At 34.0% G+C, this 22,414-nt stretch overlaps 1 protein-coding gene across 1 annotated transcript in view; it reads right to left on the bottom strand.

The window, feature by feature from the left end:
• LRP1B (LDL receptor related protein 1B) overlaps nucleotides 1–22,414 on the bottom strand; it is a 590,048-nt gene that overhangs the window by 157,491 nt on the left and 410,143 nt on the right. Inside the window, exons 23-29 of the mRNA XM_042877971.1 lie at nucleotides 17,145–17,345; nucleotides 15,919–16,164; nucleotides 11,424–11,621; nucleotides 10,521–10,725; nucleotides 9,881–10,045; nucleotides 8,579–8,823; nucleotides 1,617–1,748 (exon numbers count right to left, since the gene is read on the bottom strand). Of these exons, the coding sequence (XP_042733905.1) occupies nucleotides 1,617–1,748; nucleotides 8,579–8,823; nucleotides 9,881–10,045; nucleotides 10,521–10,725; nucleotides 11,424–11,621; nucleotides 15,919–16,164; nucleotides 17,145–17,345 (1,392 nt within the window). The remainder of the gene's footprint in view (nucleotides 1–1,616; nucleotides 1,749–8,578; nucleotides 8,824–9,880; nucleotides 10,046–10,520; nucleotides 10,726–11,423; nucleotides 11,622–15,918; nucleotides 16,165–17,144; nucleotides 17,346–22,414) is intronic.

Genomic DNA, 22,414 nt, shown 5'->3' with positions numbered 1-22,414 from the left:
TTAGTGTTATTTGAGAAATAAATTACATTACAGAGCATAAAAATAACAGGAAAATATATTAATTCTGGGTACAGGACAAGATGGTTCTATGCTATTATATCAATACAGTCCAGCAAAGCTGTAAGGGAAGAGCTTAACATTTAACTTCTTATCCTAATAAAAAAAATTATTTGAATATTCTAACACGCTCACAGAACATTATCACAGATACGTGGCATTTCCAAAGGGAGCAGACTACCATCTAACAAAGTTTTCCAAACAATACTCAGTAAAAACACCACAATAAAAGGCAAGGCAAAAGGAAAAAACAAAGCTCAATAATTAAAGCTTAGACATCATTAATTTAAAAAAAAACAAAACAAAACAATAAACACATTAAAAGCAAAAAAAAAAAAAACCACTACTTTTTATCTCAGAAGTCTAAATTATTGAAGCAAAGGTCTGTGTATGAACTGTAAGGGTAACTTCATACCACAATATTCTTGACACAATAAAACGTTTTTTCTCGAGGTTTCCTTAACATGATTAATCAACACTGACTAAAGTAATGCTTTACATAACAGGTAGTGGGCACAATTTCTTGACATTTCTAGGGATTGAAAAATAAAGTGTTCATTAATATATATAAAGCACTTCTTCAAGGCTATATGTCTAACATTTCCTTCTCATTTTATGTAGGTTGCTCCAAAAGTAATGCCTCCTATTTATTTCCACAGAAACTACAACAGATACAGTGAGAACAGTAACACAATTTGGTAGAGCAAGTACTCAGCTAAAAAGCACTGTTTTTCAAAATAGTCAGCACCATTAGCTGATTCGTGCACGAGTTGGTCAAAGTGCTCCTTGTTTAGTGGCGTGATAGCTATGCATGACCACCCTGAACATGGCTTATCTTTCACGCCACTATCACCTCTGCTGAGGTTTCTGCTGAAACCATCATCCACTGCCTCCCTGTGCTCACATCCGCTCTCCGATCTCCATAAACATTCAGCAGAGATTGATGAATGTCAATGGGTGTCGTTTTTTTTCGCATAGAGAAATTCAATGACACACTTTTCCTCCATATGCACTTCCATTTCAGACACTGTTCTGTCAGACTGCCCCTCTGCTGCCATCTGTGGCACAGCAACAAAATGAAATAGAATACTGGTGACAAAGTTCAGCCTCTACCACCATACCACCAATATCTGCCTCTGATGCCACGGGCCAACATTATAAAATAGGAGGCATTACTTTTGAAACAGCCCTAGTTTTTTTCTTAATCTTGAAAGTGATGCTCAGAAAATCTTAGAAGAACGGATAGAGATTAACGCTCATAAGTATATTCTTGCTATTCAAGTTACTTGACTCATCATTTTCTGATGAACCTTATAATATAAGTCTTTGTTAAATTCTGCTAACATATCAAATATATGAGCAATAGATAAATTGTGGTAATAAATACCAAAGGTACACACATCCCATATAATGACTATAAGTTAATACTTCTCAAAAACTAGACGCTTTTTTTTAAAAACTATCATTAAAATGCTCTGCAGAGACTATTTCTAAGACTATTTTAATTTGCTAAGTTCAAAGAATTAAGATAATTGCCAGGTGTTGGGAGAAAAACTTACCATAACATGTTTTCTTGTCTAAAGAAAGTTTCATCAGATGTGGACATGCACATGCAGCACTTCTGTTGTGATTGATCAGGCACATGTGAGAACATGGACCTCTGCCCTCATTAGCAGCACATGGATTTGAAGCTAAAATCGTATAATGAAATACACAAAATATAAAAACAACCTTCAGAACTAGTCATTTTTCTTTCAGCATCACATTTCTTCTCATTATATTATGACTATCATCGCACTCATCCTAATTTGCTTCAGTTGATTTGCACTGGAATCAAATGACAAGATTCTGTAAGAAGTTTAAACTCATTAACAGTTCAAGAACAACTTTTTTTTAACAAGAATCTGCTATCACAACTCTAAGAAACACTTCATTCACTTACATGTGAAAGAAAGCAATAAAGATAAATACAACATTTATGAGAAATGCAAACAGATATCAAGATGTACATCCCATTTTACAATACTGAAAACTGTTGGTAACTGTATAATTTCTAATCTTTATGATTTACCCCTCCTTCAAATTTCTCACTGAAATTTACAGCTATTTGACATTTAAAAAGCTAACTGCTTTAAGTGTGATTATTTTAATATTAACATAATTTGATGACCTTATTCACTATTGGATTCACTGAGTAAGGGTAAAACCTTACTCAGGTTTCTCTTTAACATTCCTTGTTAAGGACAGTCAAGAGATAAATGAAACTACAACTGTACTTATTTAGCAGCTGCTAGCAATATGACAGAAAACTGCATGAGAATCTTCTGCTAACTTAATAATTGCTAGTGATGTGATTTTTTGGTGACATTAAAATTTGATTGTGAAAGGTCCCACTTTAACTACCATGCTATCAACCTTGTCTCATTAGCTAGTGTAAGGTATCTCTTCTGTCAAAACTGTGAAAACTACACTGGCTAGAAATTCAGAATATTCTATTTGAAGAATCGCTAAGACTATTGAGCATGTACTTTAATCTCTTTTTCCAGGCAAATAATGAATAATAGACAGACTTTTTTTTTTTTAAATAAAAAAACCTTAAACCACCACCAAAATTATCATTGTAACTTCATGAAGCCAGGGGATTTTTTTTCGGGCCCCCCCCCCCCGCAGAATCAGAATGGCCTGGGTTGGAAAGGACCACAGTGATTATCTAGTTCCAACCCCCTGCTATGTGCAGGGTCACCAACCACCAGACCAGGCTGCCCAGAGCCACATTCAGCCTGGCCTTGAATGCCTCCAGGGATGGGGCATCCACAACCTCCTTGGGCAATCTGTTCTAGTACGTCACTACCCTTTGTGTGAAAAACTTCCTCCTAATATCTAACCTAAACCTCCCATCTTAGTTTAAACCATTCCCCCTTGTCCTATCACTATCAACCATGTAAACAGTCATACCCTTTCCTGTTTAAACGGCTCCCTCCAAATATTGGGAGGCCACAATGAGGTCTCCCTGAAGCCCTTTCTTCTCCAAGCTAAACAAGCCCAGTTCCCTCAACCTTTCCTCATAGGAGAGGTGCTCCAGCCCTCTGATCATCTTAGAATCCCAAAGCAAAAGCAAAATGGTCCTTTTCAGTGAGAAATTAATTTTGCGGTCAATTTATACCATTAAAATGTAAGCAATTGTACACTCCTAATCACGAGGCATAGAATAAAAAAAAAAATTGGTATAATGAAGACATAAGCAGCATAGTTCATTTCGTTAAGTGTCAAGCCATGTCAAGTGACTAAGTGAATTTCAGTGAATTCAATGCTCCCCCTTGATTTGATCTACTTACTACATCAGTGAAAAACATCACATGAAAAGATAATTCGAAATGCAGAATTTTTACTTTGTTCAAAGAAAAAAACTTTCCTAAGAGACGTTTTATTTCAAGCAACTTTATACCATTCTCTTCTAAATAAGATGCGCTGAAATTGCTTTTAAGAGCATAAAGTGAGATGACTGAGGACGGCGCTACAAAATCTTGAAACTGTTCTTTCAGTCCTGATTCATTATTGCACATTTACAGTTCCAGAGTGCTCATATAGAGACATTCCAAACATGAACGGAAAATCAGAGTGATTTTTCCATTTCAAAAAAAAAAAAAGAAAAAAGGAATAGCAACAAGAAAAAAACAGAAGATTAGCAGTGATGAAAAGGGAAGCGAGATGAACTGACTCACCAAGACAAATCTCTAATTAACAAAATCAATTAGTTTGAAATATACTTCCTCAATGCTGCACTTGCCCGCAATATAGTAATCAGCTAACTAGAAAAAATGTGATGCTTGAATTTCTTTGGGAAATAGCTCACACTCAAGCACTAAAATCTGATGGCAAACTAAAACTAACCTAAAACATTTGCCTCTCTCATCTAGGCATGCTTCCTTAAATTGATCTACATCCCTTGAATCTTTTAACTACTTACTTGTCTGACCAGAACTACAGGAGGAATGAAATTCTCAAAGCCTCAGATTAATGGATTACTTAAATTCTATCCAGCGTTTTTCATTATTCTATCGTAAAGTCACAATCTTCTACACTTTTCTGGCAGCTCTCTCCCAGTCTTTGCCATTTCTCCTGCTGTTCCAAGGCTTAATGAAAAAAACAAAAACAAACCATCTCACATCCTCTCTGTAATCACTTCTGCATCTCTAACAAGACAGCTGGGTCAATAGGCATAAAAATATTGACTTGGTAATGAGTTAATAGGCCTTTTGACTGCTAATGAACTATAAACTCCCTTTTACCTTTATATCATAACAATATTTGATTTTGTCTTTTCCAAAAATATAAACATGTTTAATTTATCATCATCATCTATCTTGTAACTATAGCAATAATGTGGAAAAATTAGGGTTGTGAAGTGGGGCAGGGGTGAGCGAACTCATAATCTACAACTTCATATAAAAGACAAGAAAAGTGAACTTAAAAAAATAAATAGAAATTATGAAGATTCTATGAGCCCTTCAGGACCAGAGTTAATGGTTAATGGAATATTCATATTAATAAATCATCTACCTCAGGAAATAACTGATCAAAAATGAGATTTATGTTTTGAGAATATTGTGAAGGATGTCATAAAAACGTGTATTGCAAGAGATCTCAGGAGATCATTTAATGATCACTCAGTGATTTGATCTGCATCTTCCTGGCACTGTTGCTGGCAGAGTTTAGCCACAGACTTCTTTTAGTTAGCCTACCTTTACTTAGAAATAATTTTAATAGAACCTCCATCTCTTTGTATGCAAGTATAAACTTGGATATTACTATCTTGGATATTACATTTTAAACTCCACCAAAGTTGCTCTTTAAGCATAGGATTCAAATAAAACACCATACAGAAAAAGAAATACTAGTTATCAATCATCAAATCATTTAGGTTGGAAAATAACTTCCAGTACAAACATTGAAGATCATTAAGTCCAACCATTATCCAAAAGGCAGAATTATGGTTGTAGTGTTCTAAAAATCTGTGTTGATGTGGACAAATATTACATTTCTTTCTTTTATAAAACACGGACTAGAAAACTTGTGGAAAAATACAGTGCTATAAAGCAGATGCATTTATGAACACTCATGTGTGGAACTGGAAGAGTATATCACCATAATCTAAAAATGATGTATGGCAGCACAGGTATATATTCCTTTCATATTCGTACCACTTTCACTGCGTAATTCTAAGTCCATTCTTTACTTTCTAATAAAAAAATAATTCTCTCGAATTAAAACAGGTATGCAATTGGCTCAACTATCAAAACTTTCGTTCATTTCCCTGTACTAGCTCTAATCATTCTTTCTAATTCTATTGCAAACAGCCATATAACCACTCTTTACTTCCCTTCTCCACGCCATCTTGGATTTCACAGACTTCCATCATACAGAAACCTACCCATAAGATGTATTTCAAGAAGCAGCATTTTACCTTTCTTATACAAAAATCTTTCCCACACTCTTGATCAGCCTGTCAAGCACACTCAGAATGTTTCATATGATCTGCTTAAAGTATTTAAGATGTGGAAGTGCTACGGATTTATAGAGCATCACAGTGCACTATTTGTGGTTCTTTACTCCCTTACTGATCCTTTTCACCAATCATTTTCTTTTTGATCACTGCAATGCACAGAACCTGCATTTTTATCCACCTGGACAGCCTTTTGCACTACTTAATTGATTTACACTCCTGATTGCTTGTCAATCTACTTCTCCTACAGTACTGCACACAGTTATATGTCACTCTTTATCATATGTCCTCTAGATTGCTGCCTAAAGCATTATTAAAAAACATTTATTTTTCTTCAGCAGTAACCCTTAAATAGCTCCAACCATTCTATAACCAGTTGAAAGATGAAAGATTACCCTTACTGCCTCTGAATATGCATACAATGTTGACCAACTTATCCTCCGTATTAGCCTCTTTTTGAAGACTTTCTTCTCAGGATCAGATTGCAGCTAGATTTTTTTTTTTTTTAAACCCTACTACTTTAAAAATACATAGAATCACAGAATTGCTCAGGTTGGAAAAGACCTTAAAGATTACCAAGTCCAACCACAAAACATGACTAAACACGTGACTAAGCTCTTTCTACACTTTCAAAGATGTGCACTTTTATCAAAATGATACTTCTAAACTGCTTACAGTCTACTCTCTATCTTACTAAAAACAGTTATAGATCTAAGCCTCTGTTCAATGCCGATACTTCCTGTAACGATGCTTCTCATTGCTCCAGAGATCCTTCCACCATACTTGGTCAAGATAAAATACCTGTTTGTATCCAATTAATTCATCATTAATCTTTAGCATCTGCAAGCTAAGAACTGATCAGAAAATGCATTCGTTCTAAAATACACATTTATTGCCTACATTAATTGTTTTAACTTCACATGTAATTGCTGAAAGGAATTAGTATGCCATGGAATATGTTCATACCATTTATATATTTGCTATGAAACAAAATAGACAACAAGAAATGTGAGTAGCTTTAAGTTGTCTTGGTTCTTCGTGATGCTGTACTGTATAAAGTATGATAGATTTATAGAAGTTCTGAAGCTCTTCTTAACAGATCTCTCCACTTCTTCTTCCTCCCACCCATGCCCAAGCTCAGGCAACCAAAAGATTGGATTTCATTTCAAGCTGAATGAAATCAGGCTGTTCACATTTACAAATAAAAATTTCTCATTTCCCTTTCAAACAGAAAACTGTGAGAAAGCTGACAGCTACAGGAGAGTACACAGTTTGAGATGAAAGAGTACCACAAAAAAGAAAAAAACATAGAGAAAACTGAAATTAATGATACTAGCTTAACAACCAGGAACAGAGTACACAGAGTGCCTGACTTTCAACTGCAAACTGATATGCTAAGGCAGATAAGAAACACACATGTAAAAGAATAGAAAATGGTGTCAACAGGGCACAAGTTACAAGAAAAAACCAAAGGCAGCAGTACTTTTAGTCAGTGGGTGCTATGAGTTACAAAAAACTTCACAGAACTCAGAAATTTACTGTTAAAATACGATAAAAGGGAGGGATTCTTTCCATTTTGGAATTCTAAACTGCATGCAATCTTATTTAGTTTACTGTACACATTGCCACGAATTCAGAAGCATAGTTAAGATAGAAACCTGTAACATAATGATTTTCCTCTAGCTCTAATAAAATTTCACTTAACATACGGTAGATTAGTAGTTAACACAGTAGATTAGTAGTAAAGAATTGCTTCCATCGAAAAAGTATTAATGAAATCAAACTCAGAAGGCCATCGATAAATTGAAATATGGTATTTTCTACATCATAAAACAGAACTGCAACTATACAACTTGATATTTTAATTTCTTGATACTGTTAAAATACAGTTTAAAACTTTTCTACAGCTCATACCTTTGCTTAGGCCAAGATATCTGTGACTATGGAATGTTGAATATCATCACCCCAGGCATCTGAGGTCTCTCTCTAAAATCAGATAATCTCCCAAGGCACTGCCTGGCCCCAGTCCAAACAGAAAATCACTGTTTTGTTCCTCTAACAGAAAGAAAAAGCTAACAGGAACTCTTCTGCTACCATGAAAACACTGAATATAGAACACAGGTCCTCAGACACCAAAGTGAAGAAAGTGACTAATTAAAAAAAAAAAAAAAAAAAAAGCAAAGAAACATTACCTTAAAGTGATACACAAGTGAATATTACTTGCAAATGTATCTTAATATTCTGGGTGAAAAATTCTAAGATAAACTGATAAAAATTTTAGATCAGTTTCTATTGCCACCAGATTTCTGGAACAGGTATAGAAATTTAGCCAGAGAACCACAGAATATTCTGTGGCGAACTGTTGTTAATCCTCCAGTGGTATTTTTACTTTCCTATATCTACATGGAAATTAAGCATCGAATCATAGGATGGTGTGGGTTGGAAGAAACTTCAAGGATCATGAAGATCCGACCCCCCACCACATGCAGGACCACCAACCTCCATTTCTAACAGTAGACCAGGCTGCCCAGAGACCCATCCAGCCTGGCCTTGGTTGCCTCCAAGGAGGGGGCATCTACAATTTAAGTCACTATCCTTTTTAACATTCAGATAGTATATTTAGTATCTGAAATTGCATACACATTTTACTTCACAGAAGAATTCATCTTCCTTTAGAAGCACAGGACAACTAACACTCATGTTTGCTTTTGTCAGATGAACTCCTTCAGTTTAAAACAATATTAACTTGGAGGCTTTTAAAGTACGTATTGCTCTTCACTTCATTTTTATCAGATCTAGAACAAGATTCCAAATGGGCAATATTCAAGACACCGATCTTGATCTCATGTTTCTAGCTTGAATAAAGAGTCTATATCCACTCAAGTAACACTCATGCTAAAAATAACATTCAAATAAAAATAAACAGTTAAAGGCAAATCAATATACAGATGCATATACATATGAATAAAATTTTCCCTCTCATACAAATAACGATTAACTGTTCTATAAAAATGTCACCTTGTGGCTGACGACTTGGGTGATATATCTGAAGATCAAAGGGCTGAGCACTTGTTTTTTGTATGACGCTGACATTCTGTCCAGTCCATTTATTGGCTTTTGCAAGTGTATTGGTCCGCCAATCTGTCCAATATACTTCACTCCCATACAAAGAAACAGCAAAGGGGTGAGAAAGGTATTCGTGACCCCGTATAATCTCTATCATGCCGGTTCCATCATATAATGCAGAATAAATAGCATCTGATCTACAAGATAAACCCAAACTTCAGATTACATGAAAATAAAAATAACACCACTACAGAACCATTACGACACTGGAGTAAAATGTTTTAAGATCTTATCTTTACACTGAGAAGACAAAAATTGTTTAGAGAGCTATCTATCATCAACTTCAGACCTGATTTAGTTTGTGCTATTAATTTTTTAAGTAGGATGTGAAATGTTGCTTGTACAGTGTTTGAAAAATTCAAATTTAATTCCATAATATGATAAAGAAGCAGAGAATTTTACATTCAGATGAACTTAAAAGAAAAAAACAAAACATTGAATTGCTTAAGTCTTCTGCGTATTAGTGTCTGGGAGCACTAACAGTCAACTGCTTTTTAAGTCACAGGAAATCATTGGGCCACATATACCACAGCTGGCAGGGCAGAGGACTCGCTCTCCAGGCCACATCCCACCACCCCAGAGCAAGGCAAACACAACAGGACCCAGTGGTGGCAATTATGATCAACCAAGAGTTCAGATCATCAGAAAAATTTCTGGTGGTGAGACAGGTGACAAGATCAGTTGTGGATTAAGGTCTGGATAAACAGGCTCTGCTGTCAGGCAGTGCTGTGGTTGGGCTGACATGGGCACATGGGCAGAAGCAAAACTTGCAGAGGTAGGTTCCTGCCAAGTTTGGCCATAGCCATTACGATCTGCTGACCCACTCAGGGCCTGACATTAGCTCATTTAAAGATCCCTTCTGTCTCAGGAACCGAGGTAGAATTTCTCATGGAGACTCTTGTATTTAAACCCAAATAAATGTATTCATCCACTATGTATGAAATGTACTTCCATACACTCATATATTGACAAACTCTCATAGTCAGTAGCTATCCACCAAAGACTGCAAAGGACAAAGAACTGAAACACAAATTATTTACAATAACAACGCAATGAAAGGAATGAACATAAGATCCAATTGCACACAAAACTCTTTAGGCACATAATATACGTAGCCACATTACACTTTCAGTGTAGTTCACATTGAAATAAGGATTTATAAATAGATAACCAAGAATACAGTTATAACTTTACCTGGCATCTGTCCATACTATTCTTTTCTCAAAATGATCCACCGTGAGGCCATTAGGCCAGGCTCCGGTATCCATATCTTTATATATGATCTTTCTTTCCGCTCCGCTCATAGAAGCGGACTCAATGCGAGGAAAATTTGCATCCCAGTCTGTCCAAAATAGAATTCTAGCGAGAAAAAAATAAAACAGATATAAGAACATATTCAAAGCATGTAGGAGAATTTTAAATGCTTTAAAAACAACAACAACAAAAGTTGGAAAGAAGGTACAATTATTCATTTTAAATTAAATGAAAATGACTTTCCATTTAGTGCTTGTGAACAGTAGTATACCCTGTATGTGACATAAGGGCATAAAATGGGCCAGTTACCACCATCCACATTAAAAAAAAATCGAAAGAAAAATGCCACACAGCAAGAAGATGTTTCGTAAACAAATAGTATCTCCTGATTAACTTTTTCTGAACACTTACAGTGTCCATAGTATATTGTAATAGGTGGAATTTCACTTATAATAGGCTTTCAAAAACTATAAGTTAGATACTATAACTCACAGGAGAATGGTAATCAAATAATCTTGCATTTAAAATTCTGTATTTAAAATATTTCTCAACTTGAAAAAAATAATCCTTTTCCAATTACCCATATCTGGGATCCAAAGCAATAGCTCTTGGATGTTCCATAGCTCCTGCTATTAACGTTGTTCTCAAAGTACCATCTAGCTTTGCAACTTCTATTTGGTCCAGATTGCTGTCTATCCAGTATATGTTTCCTGCAATCCAGTCTACAGTAAGACCTTCAGGTGTCGCAAGGCCATGTTGTACTACCACCTCAATGGCACTTACACCTTAAAAAGAGAAAGAGTCTTAAAAAACTAATATATAGTCTGATATGGTGTACATAGACATACAAGTGCATCATGTGCTCTTGGACTGAATTCTTGATTAATCTGATGGCTGGCCATAATCTTTCATTCCAAGTGACATTTTGTCTTTGCAAATGTGACAGACTACTGTAAATAACCATACTTCTTGCACTGCTTAAATAAACTTCATTCTATAGGAAACAGAACAATTTCATTCTTTGACAGTTTACTAATTAAAGCCGTGGAAATTTCTATGTAGGACAGATCTCACACGGAGTCCTACTTCTGACATACCCATGCCCTGTTACCAGGGACCAATTTTGCAGCACCTCTGAAGGATGTACTCATGCTCTGTTTTCTAATGCACATACTAGAAAAAATTCATGCAGATCTTTCATTTTTTCCCCAATCAAGCAAGAAGAAATAAAAAGTTTTGTTCTCATGGCATCAGGAAGAAATACCAGCCCTTTGTTTTTTTTTTTTTTTTTTTTTTTTTCTCCCTTCCACTAATAGACTACCGCAAAATGAAACTTTTGTAACCAAATATTTCTAGCAGTGCGCCAAGACATACATCCTTTTAGCTGTTTTTGTGAATGCTACCTCATTAACAATTTAGCATAACCAGTATTCTGGAACTGCAATTGTTTTCAGTCTTAAGAAATTAAAGATTAAATCCATACCTCCATTATCAGAAAGCTTGCCTCTGTAAATTTTGTCCTCCACCACATCTGTCCAGTACAGTAAACTCTGACTGAAATGAAAATCAAGTGCTATTGTATTTCTTAAACCAGGAACTAAAAGGCTGTAGTCACGTTTGTGAAGATCAATTTTTCTGATCTCATGTCGAATAGAAAAAATTATGAAAGCTTCAAATGGATCTGGAAGCAGAATATAACACATTTCAAAAGAATAATAAAGAAAAGATTGTTATACATAGCTATAAATGACAATTGAAATAAGAACAACAGAGTATTAAAACAATTCACTTCCTGATAGAGCGCCTTTCAAATTTTAGTCCCATAAACATCTCACTTCTCTACCATATCTAACAATATCTTTGATCAGTACAAGAGATACCAAACATTACAATTGGGAATATCACACTCAACTACTGAAATATGTTTTATAGTTACACCACAAATTTTTCCATAACTAGATCTTTAAGTCTCAAGGTATAAAATAAACTGTTTTCTCAAAAGACTCAGAAAAAAAATGATTAAATTCTACATCATTCTAAAAGAAATTTAATTGAAAAAAAAAAAAAAAGTACTAAAATAAATTCAAGCTTTTCCCAGTTAAAATTAAGTGATTAAAAAGCATCACTGCAAACTACTAAGCAAGGAAATAAGCATTTTATACACTTACTGATACACCATGCCACAAAACTCAATTACTACTGAACTACTTCTTCCTTTGCTATTCAAATGATGTTCAATTTGTGCTTGTAAGCCTATATATTATACATTATATTATACACATAAACATATATAAACAATCACTCCATAGGTTAACTTTATTATAAAATTGTTTTCATTGTAATTATTACAGACTTTAGATGAGGGGAAGATTTCAAGCAAACAGATGTAGTAATAAAACAATGAGAAAAAAAATTGAAAAGATTAGATCTTTCTTTTTCTCCTTCTTCCTTTTAATATTGCAAGACTGTTGGAAATCCTAACAGAATTAAACCAGCTAAAACCAATCAAGAAAACAATCAGATCATTCTTTTCTCCAAGTATGTACCCAGTAGTATAAAAAATAAAATGAAACAAAATTAAAATATACATACATAGCTGAGTTCCCACTGCTTAGAAAATCTGTAAAGTCACTTTTTAAATGAAACCTGAACTGTGTGTTTTAAACTTTTATTACACCAAGTTCTGAAAAACAGAACATAATAATGAAATTTAAATATATTTCAAGAACATTTTTTTCCTTCCTATCATGATGTGAAAGAGTTCAAGTGCAATATATCAGTACAACTTATTCTGAAGGATGTTCCAACAGAAACTAACAATATGGAAATAATTTATATTGACTTTCTATTTGAATAATGGAGTTCTGTAATATACTTTTAGCTCAATCAATACAATTTTTGAAATGAATGAAATGTTCTTTGAGAAGTCTGTAATGTAACAATACATGTGCCAGAACAATAAAAAAATCAAACTACTTGAAAACATGAAATATGGAAAAAAAAAAAAAAAACACACTATAGCACTTAAGATCCTCCAGAATGGAAGAGAAGCAGAACTAAAGAAAAACGGGGGAAAAAGAAAGACATTGCAAGAGTCATTAATTGAAAAGCTAAAACACAGATCAAAATAGATCTATTTTTTTTTCCTTCATATTTTATTTTAGATTTGATGGGTACTTATTGAAATGGTTTGTAAAACATTTTGAAAAAGTGCAGTACTGTATACTGACTTTAGATGTTACTGCAGTGTACTACAAAAGTGTACACTTGCATATATACACAGTCTATATAAACTCAAGAGTTAAAAATTAGCAAAGGGCAAAGTAATAATTTTATTCTGAATGTGTTTTTCTCCTCCTGGAAGAAGGATTTCTGGTTACTGCTTTAACAATGCATATTTTCTACCAGTTCAAGAGGTTCAAGAGATAAAACAAACGCGGCTATTGTAAGAATTATACCAACTGGTATTACTGATGGCATTTGGCGTTACTGGGGACTGTTTACCTCCAGAATTTCTATTTCATCTCTAGTTGTAGTAGACAAAACTATAAGCCTTTATTTAACATTCACATAAGATCTCGTGAAGAGAGATGTTAAGCGCAATGGTCATTTCGAGGCTCACAAATCCACAAATGAGATCAAAATTGGGATCCCTTGACTGGTTTACCAAAATGCGATTTGTACAATCAACAATTAGTATATCAGAGATTCTATCCTTTGGAGTATTCACCATACCTTTAAATGAAATAAACTAAAATTATTATTGACTCTAAAATCATGTGTCTTATTTATACGGAATTATTTTCTTGCTGCTTTGATGGCATTAGGATGTAATCTTCATGGTTTATAAAGAACAGTATCACTTTTCTTTATACTAGCTGACATCTCCAGTCTCAGATCATATATTTAACGTTAAATTGTCTGACAAAATCTGTAAAAATCAATTTGTAACTTTAGATTCTTACCAACAGCCAGTAAATATTAAGCAGAAATATCTCATGGGCCTAAGAAAAGCTAAATAGCTTTAGTCTCAATTTTCTTACTTTTCAGTACAGAGAGTATATTTCATTTGTATTGCGTTTTTTTCACTCCCCTTAGGTTTCAAATATTAGATTAAAGAAAGCATAAATTACCAATGTTCGTTACTAGCCTTTCTCTATAACACTGTTAACATCTTTTTATAATGTTTTTATCCCTTCGTTCCTATAACCCAGTAAAAATGTGTTTTCTGAATATTCAGAAATGACAGTGATAAAATAAATTTGACTGATCAAGGGTCAAAAACATTAAAGCAGCCTAACAAAATAAGAACTTTAACTAAGAATAATAATATTTTGGACATACAGGCCACAGTAACACATCAGTGATGTGGGAGTCTACTATCAGCATAGCTCAGTGATAGCTCAGCAAAATAGATATCTAATTTCATTTTGTAGTAGCAATTACTTACATACTATAATAACAATTATTGTGACAAAAACTTGATTTGGATGCCATTCGTTAAACGATGTTCCCACTGGATTAATATAAACAAGTTCTTAAAAATATTAAGAAAATTTCTCTTCAGCAAAACGCTCAATTTGTAAGCATTTGCTAAAAGCCCTTTAATGCAAGGATACAATACTAAATTTTCTTTGTTCACCGTTTTGGAAAAGATAAATATTTTTTACTACATGCAATAGAGACTTCATTAAAATTGTCACATAACTCTACAACATTGTACAAATTAGGTCAAGCAAGGTCAAAGCAAATGGATTAGAATTTGCCATATTTTCTGAAATATAGATAGTTAAGATGACTGCTAACGAGTAAATTATTCCAGGTGATTTGAACTGAGAAACTTGGCCTTTTATTTCTAACTTAGTGATTTAATTATTTTACCTATAATTCACCTGAGGAAACACTGAGTTATCTGTAATAAATGAGAAATATCTTAATCATAAAAGCTGTTCAATTATAAAATATCCAAATATTATAAAATAAATTATAATAGTTGTGAAGACATTTTGACCCAGTATGGATAAGATACTATCAAGGAATTAGTACATAACAGTCTTAAAGTGATACTCTGAACATCTATGTTATTTTCAGCTTTGTGCAGGAAAGTACTGATGTTATGACAGCGTCTATCTCACATACATGTTTTCATTTCACACACATTCACATTGAGCTTAACAGACACCCCTAACAGTTTCTGAGACATGCTTCAGAACAGAATACTGAGCAATGAAAGGAATGTATTCTCCTCTCCTGCTTTGGCTAATGCTGGATTTCCTTTGGTTAGTAAACTGAACCGGTTTATTGATGACAAAATCAAGTACCAGAATATTAAAGGTTAAAAAATAGCTTATTCTGTGAGTGCTAACTGACAGAAGATAATTGCTTTTGCATGTGCATATATTTGCAATTAACATTCCAAACTCTGAAGTACAAGTTTGCTATGATCTACAGCTGATACGGGCTACCAGTAAATTTGGATAACACCTGAACTAAACAAAAGCCAGCACACAGGAAGCTATGATTTCCCTTATTTGAAAAAAAAAAAAAAAAAACAAACAAACCAAAAACAAACAAACAAACAAACAAAAAACAAAAACCACAAAAACACAAAAACACACCCAAAACCAAAACAACACAAGTCCAATTTATAGAAAGACATGGGATCACCAACAAGAGGCTGATCACTCCTAGAACTGTATTTCTGTCCATGGACTTCACAGTCTGGGTAACTCAGGAGAGAGGCCCAAAGAAATGAAAACAAATATCCTGAAAGTTGGGAAAGGTTCTGGAGATGCATAGAGAGATATGTCATGAGATACCCAATGTCCAGTAGTGCCCAAAAGCAGTAACTTGATGAACCAGCGCAAGTAAAGCCTATATTCAAATTAAAAATCAGATGAAAACAAACAAACCCTCTCACACTAAATTAATATCTATTAATATCTGGATGTGTTAAAGTCAACTGAATTTCAGCTTACCAGTACTAATACAATTTTCTCCATCCTTACTGAGCTTCCAGCCTTCATAACATGAGCATTTCACACTATTTTTATGTTGTTCACATACTTGACTACACTTAAGGTGCTTGGTGCAATAATCCATAATTTCACAAGTTTTGTTGTCTACACTGAGATTGAATCCTACGGGGCACGAGCACACAATTCTTCCTCCAGGAACCACAGAACACTGATGACTACATCCACCATTGTTAAGCGAACACTCATCTGAAAGAGCGTGGAAAAACAAGGGCATTAAGGGCTGCAAGGATTGTTTGTTATACTGTATACTTCTGAAAGACAAGGGCTACTAAAATGCAGGAAAAGCCTCTAGGAAGAGCAAACAGTTTTAAATCTGCTAAACAGCTTAATGTATTTATTTTAAAGCTATAGAATTCCTATATTTAGCATAGTATCTTTACTGCAAACTTTCAAAATTTTAGCATGACACATGTACAATATATGTATATATTTTCCCAGACTTTCATGTATATTTCATTGACTTAAGAAGTATCCATAAAGAGTTAGCCCAAAGACTATTTTAGACCAATATCCCAACTCCAGAGGTGACCAAGTGCTAAAAAGTTGATGCACATAGAAATATGCACACAAATACTTTCCTTGCCTCCAACTACTTGAACTTCTGGGTTTGGGAAGGCTTCAACGCTCAGTCTCATGCACCTATATCATAGGCAACCCATTACTGAAGAAATGTGTACAAGAATTAAAAATAATAGTAATAATAGCAGTAGTAAAAATCAAGATATCTTTATACATGCTGTTACCATCAAGGAGACACGTAAACTCCTTCAGACATACAAATTCATTCCTTTGTGATCTCTTACACAGCTACTGAGAGGATTCCTTTAACCCAAGCCTTTGTAATTTGAGAGAACTGCACATTACTTTCAGTACTTTAATAGATATTATAGATCCCTATATTGTTTATCTCCAGGAAAATAAAGACTTACCTAAGGAGCTACATTTTCCCTTATTTGAAAAAAAACAAAAACAAAACAAACAAAACAAAACAAAAACAAACCAACCAACAGATAGTTCACTCAAGTAGAAAAACAGTGTGATTTAATTTAAAAACATCCTCACATACGGAACTTTTTAAATGGTATCTTAAGGTTAACACGAGAACTTTTATTTGAAAGAAAGTATTACAACAGATAAAGAAAGAGAAAAATGTGTCTAAGAAATACCACAAAGATCGCCTTCATCAGATCCATCAGGACAATCTCTTCTCCCATTGCAGAGCTTCTCAGGCTGTAGGCAGATGGAGGTATCATTAGCACAAGGGTATTTTGGTGGTCCACACATATAGCCCTCGCAATTATCCTCATCAGACTGATCCTCACAATCAATATCGCCATCACATAGCCACGCTTTGCTAATGCATCTCCCTTGGAGAAAAGAGACAAACACAGGAAATCAGACTGCAAGTAAGCTTCAGAAAAAGCCTTCAGTAACATTACATGGAAAATTATATTTTGTATCATGTTTTTGTATTAATAGTACTTTCCTCTTGGATGAACAGAAGAAAACCAACTTGTACTCATACTCTGAGGAATAACCCACATCAGTGTTGACAACCCAATTCTCTAAGTAATAAAAAAAACCTTTTTTTTTTTTTTTTCTATGCTGAGTAGAACTACATACAGATAGAATAGACCCTCATAATTTCAGTTAGGTATTCCAAATCATGCCAATTATTTTCTATTCTTAACTTCATCTTTTCTTCCTCTCTTCTTTTATCTTCTATTCCCATCTGCCTTCCACAAGAGTAGTGTTTCACATTCTGTTAATGTGAGTTTAGGAAACAAAAAACTTTGTAAGAAGTATAAACAACACATTCTTAGAACATGTCAGAGAAATAATTCTCTTTTACATGGAATAACTATAATAGATGAAATTTCTTCCAAGACTTCAGTTTTGCCAAAGCAGCATTCTGATTATTTTCTTCACTCTTGAAAAAGAAACAAAAAAACAAAAAGCGCTTTTGTGCAGATCATCAATATTTGGAAATGTAAAGCAGTTATGACACTTAAAGCACAGGAAACCTCAAAGCCAGGGATTGTCATAGGTGAAGAATAATAGATGGCTAACATACTGCTTACCAGTGTGTGTGTGTGCTCATGTTTATTATCATATCTCAACCCGCATTTTGAACTCTCAAGCAGAACAGAAGCGACAGGGTGACAGGTACTTATCCCTCCAATGAATAAGGAGACTTTGCACTGTGCTTCTGCATATAAACTATTTAGTTATTGAGGCCTATCTATCAAGAATGGGAAAGAATGAGGATCCACTGGAAACAATGTCTCTGGATTCCCAGGCACTGGTTGGTGATAGCCAAGACTTAACTGCAAGGTTAGTACAACTGCCAACTGTTGCATAACATGAACTGACATGTCTTTCTGTCTAGCTTTCCCAGTTCAGATGAGATCTTCCCAGCAAGAAACTGAGACTGAATATGACTTTGTGGGGGCAGTAAGCATGATAGTGTGAAATAACTACAATAAAACTCTGATCTTACTGGTTATTAAATGCACCTGAGTACCTATACCACTACAGGCTATTAGTAATTCTGTGTTGCAGAGATTTTGTAAAGATTTCCACGAAATGTAGCATCCCTAACTGCAGCTCTATTGTCTTCCACAGCACTGTAGCAGATTAATTTCTTATAGCGGAATTATTTTCTAGTGAAAGATTAACATAATAGTTTGCATTTGTTGTTTTTGCCTTCTTTTAATGGGTAAGGGGCCATCCTCCACAGAGAATGACAACTGAATACAAATACAGTGAAACAAGAACAATAAAAAAAATATGCTCCTGTAAAAGCAAGGCTGCTCTCACTTTCAGTGAACGGCAGTTAGAATTGAAATTTCAGGATTATATGACAGTGAATGTTTCAAACAACAGAACATAATTTTACCAGAGCAAAAACTCACATGGAAACTCAAACAGGGAGAAATGTCAGTTAGAATGAGAAGCTCTCCCCTTTCTCTTATAATAGTCAGTCCCAAATATCCTACACTGAAAAGATAAGAATGAACAGACTCAGGAAAACAAAGCTTTATGTATTACATGTATGCTGTTTATTCTCACATGCAATCAGAAGTGTTTCATAGAAGTGTCTATAGTCATTATCTTGAAGTGAACATAGATTTAACATATTATTATAATACAGCAGTAGAACGCAAGCTACTGGAAAACACCAGTGTCAAGCAAACTAGATGGGTCCCAAAGTAAACTGATGTTGCCATCAATAGAGTTCTTAATCTGTTGTGTTTTTGTTTTTTTTTTAATCTTTTATACATACAAATATTTACAGAGCAAATCAGTTTTTCCTCCTTTCTGTTACTCTAATGAAGATATATGTTACAATAAAAGATCCATCTTTCTCTATGATGGCTATGACATGTTCTTAAGTAGAATATATTCACAAGATATAAATCTTGAACAAAATTTGAAAGGGATGGACTTAATGAAATACTATGACTCTCCTGAAGTAATTACTTAAAATTCACTCAAATATTTGCACTTTAATTCCCCTTACTGAAACTTACACTTTTGGCTTCCAAAAGCCTTTACAGTAAATTTCACTAGTTAAGTGCCCCAATAGCAATCTTTTATTTTCCATAATGTAAAGTAGTACATCAGAAGTTCTGAAGCAAAAATTATATGGGGAGTTTGATTCAAATGCTTCTTTTCCATTTCCTACAAATATGTGCAAGTACAGTAGAGAATTAGCTTTTTAAAAATATATATATATACACATTTTTTTTAATCACACTCTTCCATCTTTCTTGAGATACTGCGCTCAAGAAATTTTTGGACTGATGATTTCTTAAATTTCAGGAAACCTGCTTTGGTGGGAAGTATTTGCATTGAGTCATCTTAGATTTGCTTTTGGCTGGCAAAAGCTGTAATGCAGGTTTAACCTCATTCATGCAAAAATATGCATGTTCTCATCCAACACATTTAACAAAATGCCCCAGCTGTGCTAGTCAGCCAATTATTTGTTTTGTAGGAGACTTAAGCATTGAGACTACCTTCATAAGCTAATTTCTAGTATTTAAAAGCTTTTTGTTTAAAGCAGATATTTATAAGTGCCTCCTGAATGTGAGAAAGGGAAGTGTTTCAGGGTCCAAAGATAGCTATTATCTCAGAAAACAAAAATGCACACTCAATGATACCTAAAACTAAAGGTTAAAAAAGCTATAAAAAAAATAAAATCACACAAAGAATTTATGTACGTTTTTAACTTCTTATAATGCCTTTTTTCTTAAGTTCTTAGTATCAACTGAATCCACCCACTTGAGCAGTAATGCTTTAAAGAGCTCAAAGTGAAACAAGAGATTGAGTAGGCATGGAACAAGTAGAAATAACCCTGCTAAATACATCCCTAAAAACCAGTATCATTTCCCCCCACCCTATGAATTCAAGGCATCTCATGTTCTTACCATGTCCTCTATTCTTCCCAAAGTCATCTCAAGCCATCTCTCCCTACAGTAACTCCTCCTCCACAGCCTTGAAAAGTTCATAGGTCTTTCCTAGTAATTTTCCTCCTCTACATCTTTCAGTAAAACCTTTGTTTTTCTCATTGTCAGTTTCTTTGCATTCTCCTCTACTCATTACACTTCACAATCTTCCATTTTGAATCTTATACTCCATATTCAGACAGCACTGCTTGCTGTTGCCCTCCTCCAGTGTTATTGTGTTGGTCACTTGACATCTACGTTCTTTATTTCACAAAATAACAATGATTACTATCTGGCAAAAAAGTGAAAAATAATACTCCACCTGATAGTATTAAAAATGATAAGACACAAAATTAACTGTTTCTTCTAAAAAAGCAGTATGACAAATGTACAATGCAGTTCAGAATTCCTATACATGATATGAAAGTAGTCATGATTCTTTTGAATTTACCTCCACAGAACTACTTGACTACTACCATAGAGTAATTAGATTAATTTTATAACATTGTAAGTAAGGTTGAACAGATTTTAATCTTGGTCTATTCCTGCTATCTTCAAAGTAGAAAGTCTGAATAAAAAGGATGGATTTATGCAGTACATAAAACTGAGATGAGGTACATGCTCGTAACAATTTTGGAGATGAGAATCTGAATTTAGAATAGTAATTTTAGCCTAATCTAATTTAGTCTAAGCTAACTTAGAAGTAGCTTAATCTAATTTAAAAGCAGAAATGGGTTAGAAGCAGCCCAACAGTGCTTATGTCAGTCAAGTAGCTACTATATCTCCTACCTTACTGCTGTTCAAAACTCTAACACATTATTTATCACATCATTACAAACAACTGCATGATGATAAAAAAAGAAATGATAACCTGATATCTGCTAATGCAAGTTAATAGATCTGTAGAGCTTTGGTTAACTCTGGATACCAGTTTATGAACTGCTCAGGTTGTAGGGTAACAGCGTGACAAAAAAGAATAATTAAAGCTTAAAAAGAAATTAAATGTTTTAGTTTATTTATAAAAAGCTGATTGAAGAGACATGACAGATTTATTTCAACATTCAACAACTTTTTATACTAGTGAAAAGATGAAGGCAATCAACTACGCTTGCAGTAGAGATTCAGATGACAAATTAGGAAAAGTTGTTCCAACTGTGAGAGACAAATTACTGAAAGGCTTTATAGAACACACCCTATAGGATTTCTTAACAACATGTCAGAAAAGGGCTGGATATTACAGATCTTAGAGGCTACCATTATCCTAAATAGAAAAACCACTTGCATTAGGAAATTGGACACCACCAGGTAGCAATATATAAGAGGAAATTAGCCAATTTCTCTTAGCCCTAACAATTCTCACAAATACAAGACGTTGGTTACTATTATTTCTTTCACATATATTTGTTCATACGCATTCTTAAATACTTTTAGACAGAGTTTACATAACTAGATCTCAGCACTTCCCATGCTTAGCTATAACACAGATATGGTCTCCTTTCCATTAACAACGTCAGGTAAAATTACTACCTATTACAAACAAAATTTAAATTAGAATGTCTGTAAAAGATGTTTTTACCCTCAATATTTCATTAAACTTTGAAATGAAATAAAAAAAATACAATTATGACCTACATTCATTTTGTGTTCCATCTAAGCATGACTTTGAAAAATCCTAATGCAAATGTTAGTTAAGTCACATTCTTTTCCAAATTTTTAATGAAGTATTGTAACAAGATTAGATTTTAAGCTTTCTTTGAGAATACATTTTTTCCTCTCAACATTGCAGTTCAAATTTCCAATGCTGCAGTTCTAATTCTTTGAAGTCTTCTAACTAATTACTTTATACCATTTCAAATTACTTGTAGTGCCAAAGACAGAAAATGAAAGAAAATACCTGGACTTTGAAGTACTATTAAATGCTACATTTCAGTATTTGTTTTGATGTGCTGTCACACAGAACAGTTTGAGCTTCACGTAATCTCAAAAGC

This window comes from Lagopus leucura, unplaced genomic scaffold, assembly GCF_019238085.1.
Source record: "Lagopus leucura isolate 7727_CA_CO unplaced genomic scaffold, USGS_WTPT01 Super-Scaffold_100019, whole genome shotgun sequence".
NCBI classification, from domain to species: domain Eukaryota; kingdom Metazoa; phylum Chordata; class Aves; order Galliformes; family Phasianidae; genus Lagopus; species Lagopus leucura.
The sequence above is the reverse complement of the archived record's forward strand: the minus strand, read 5'-3'. Positions and strand labels throughout refer to the sequence as shown.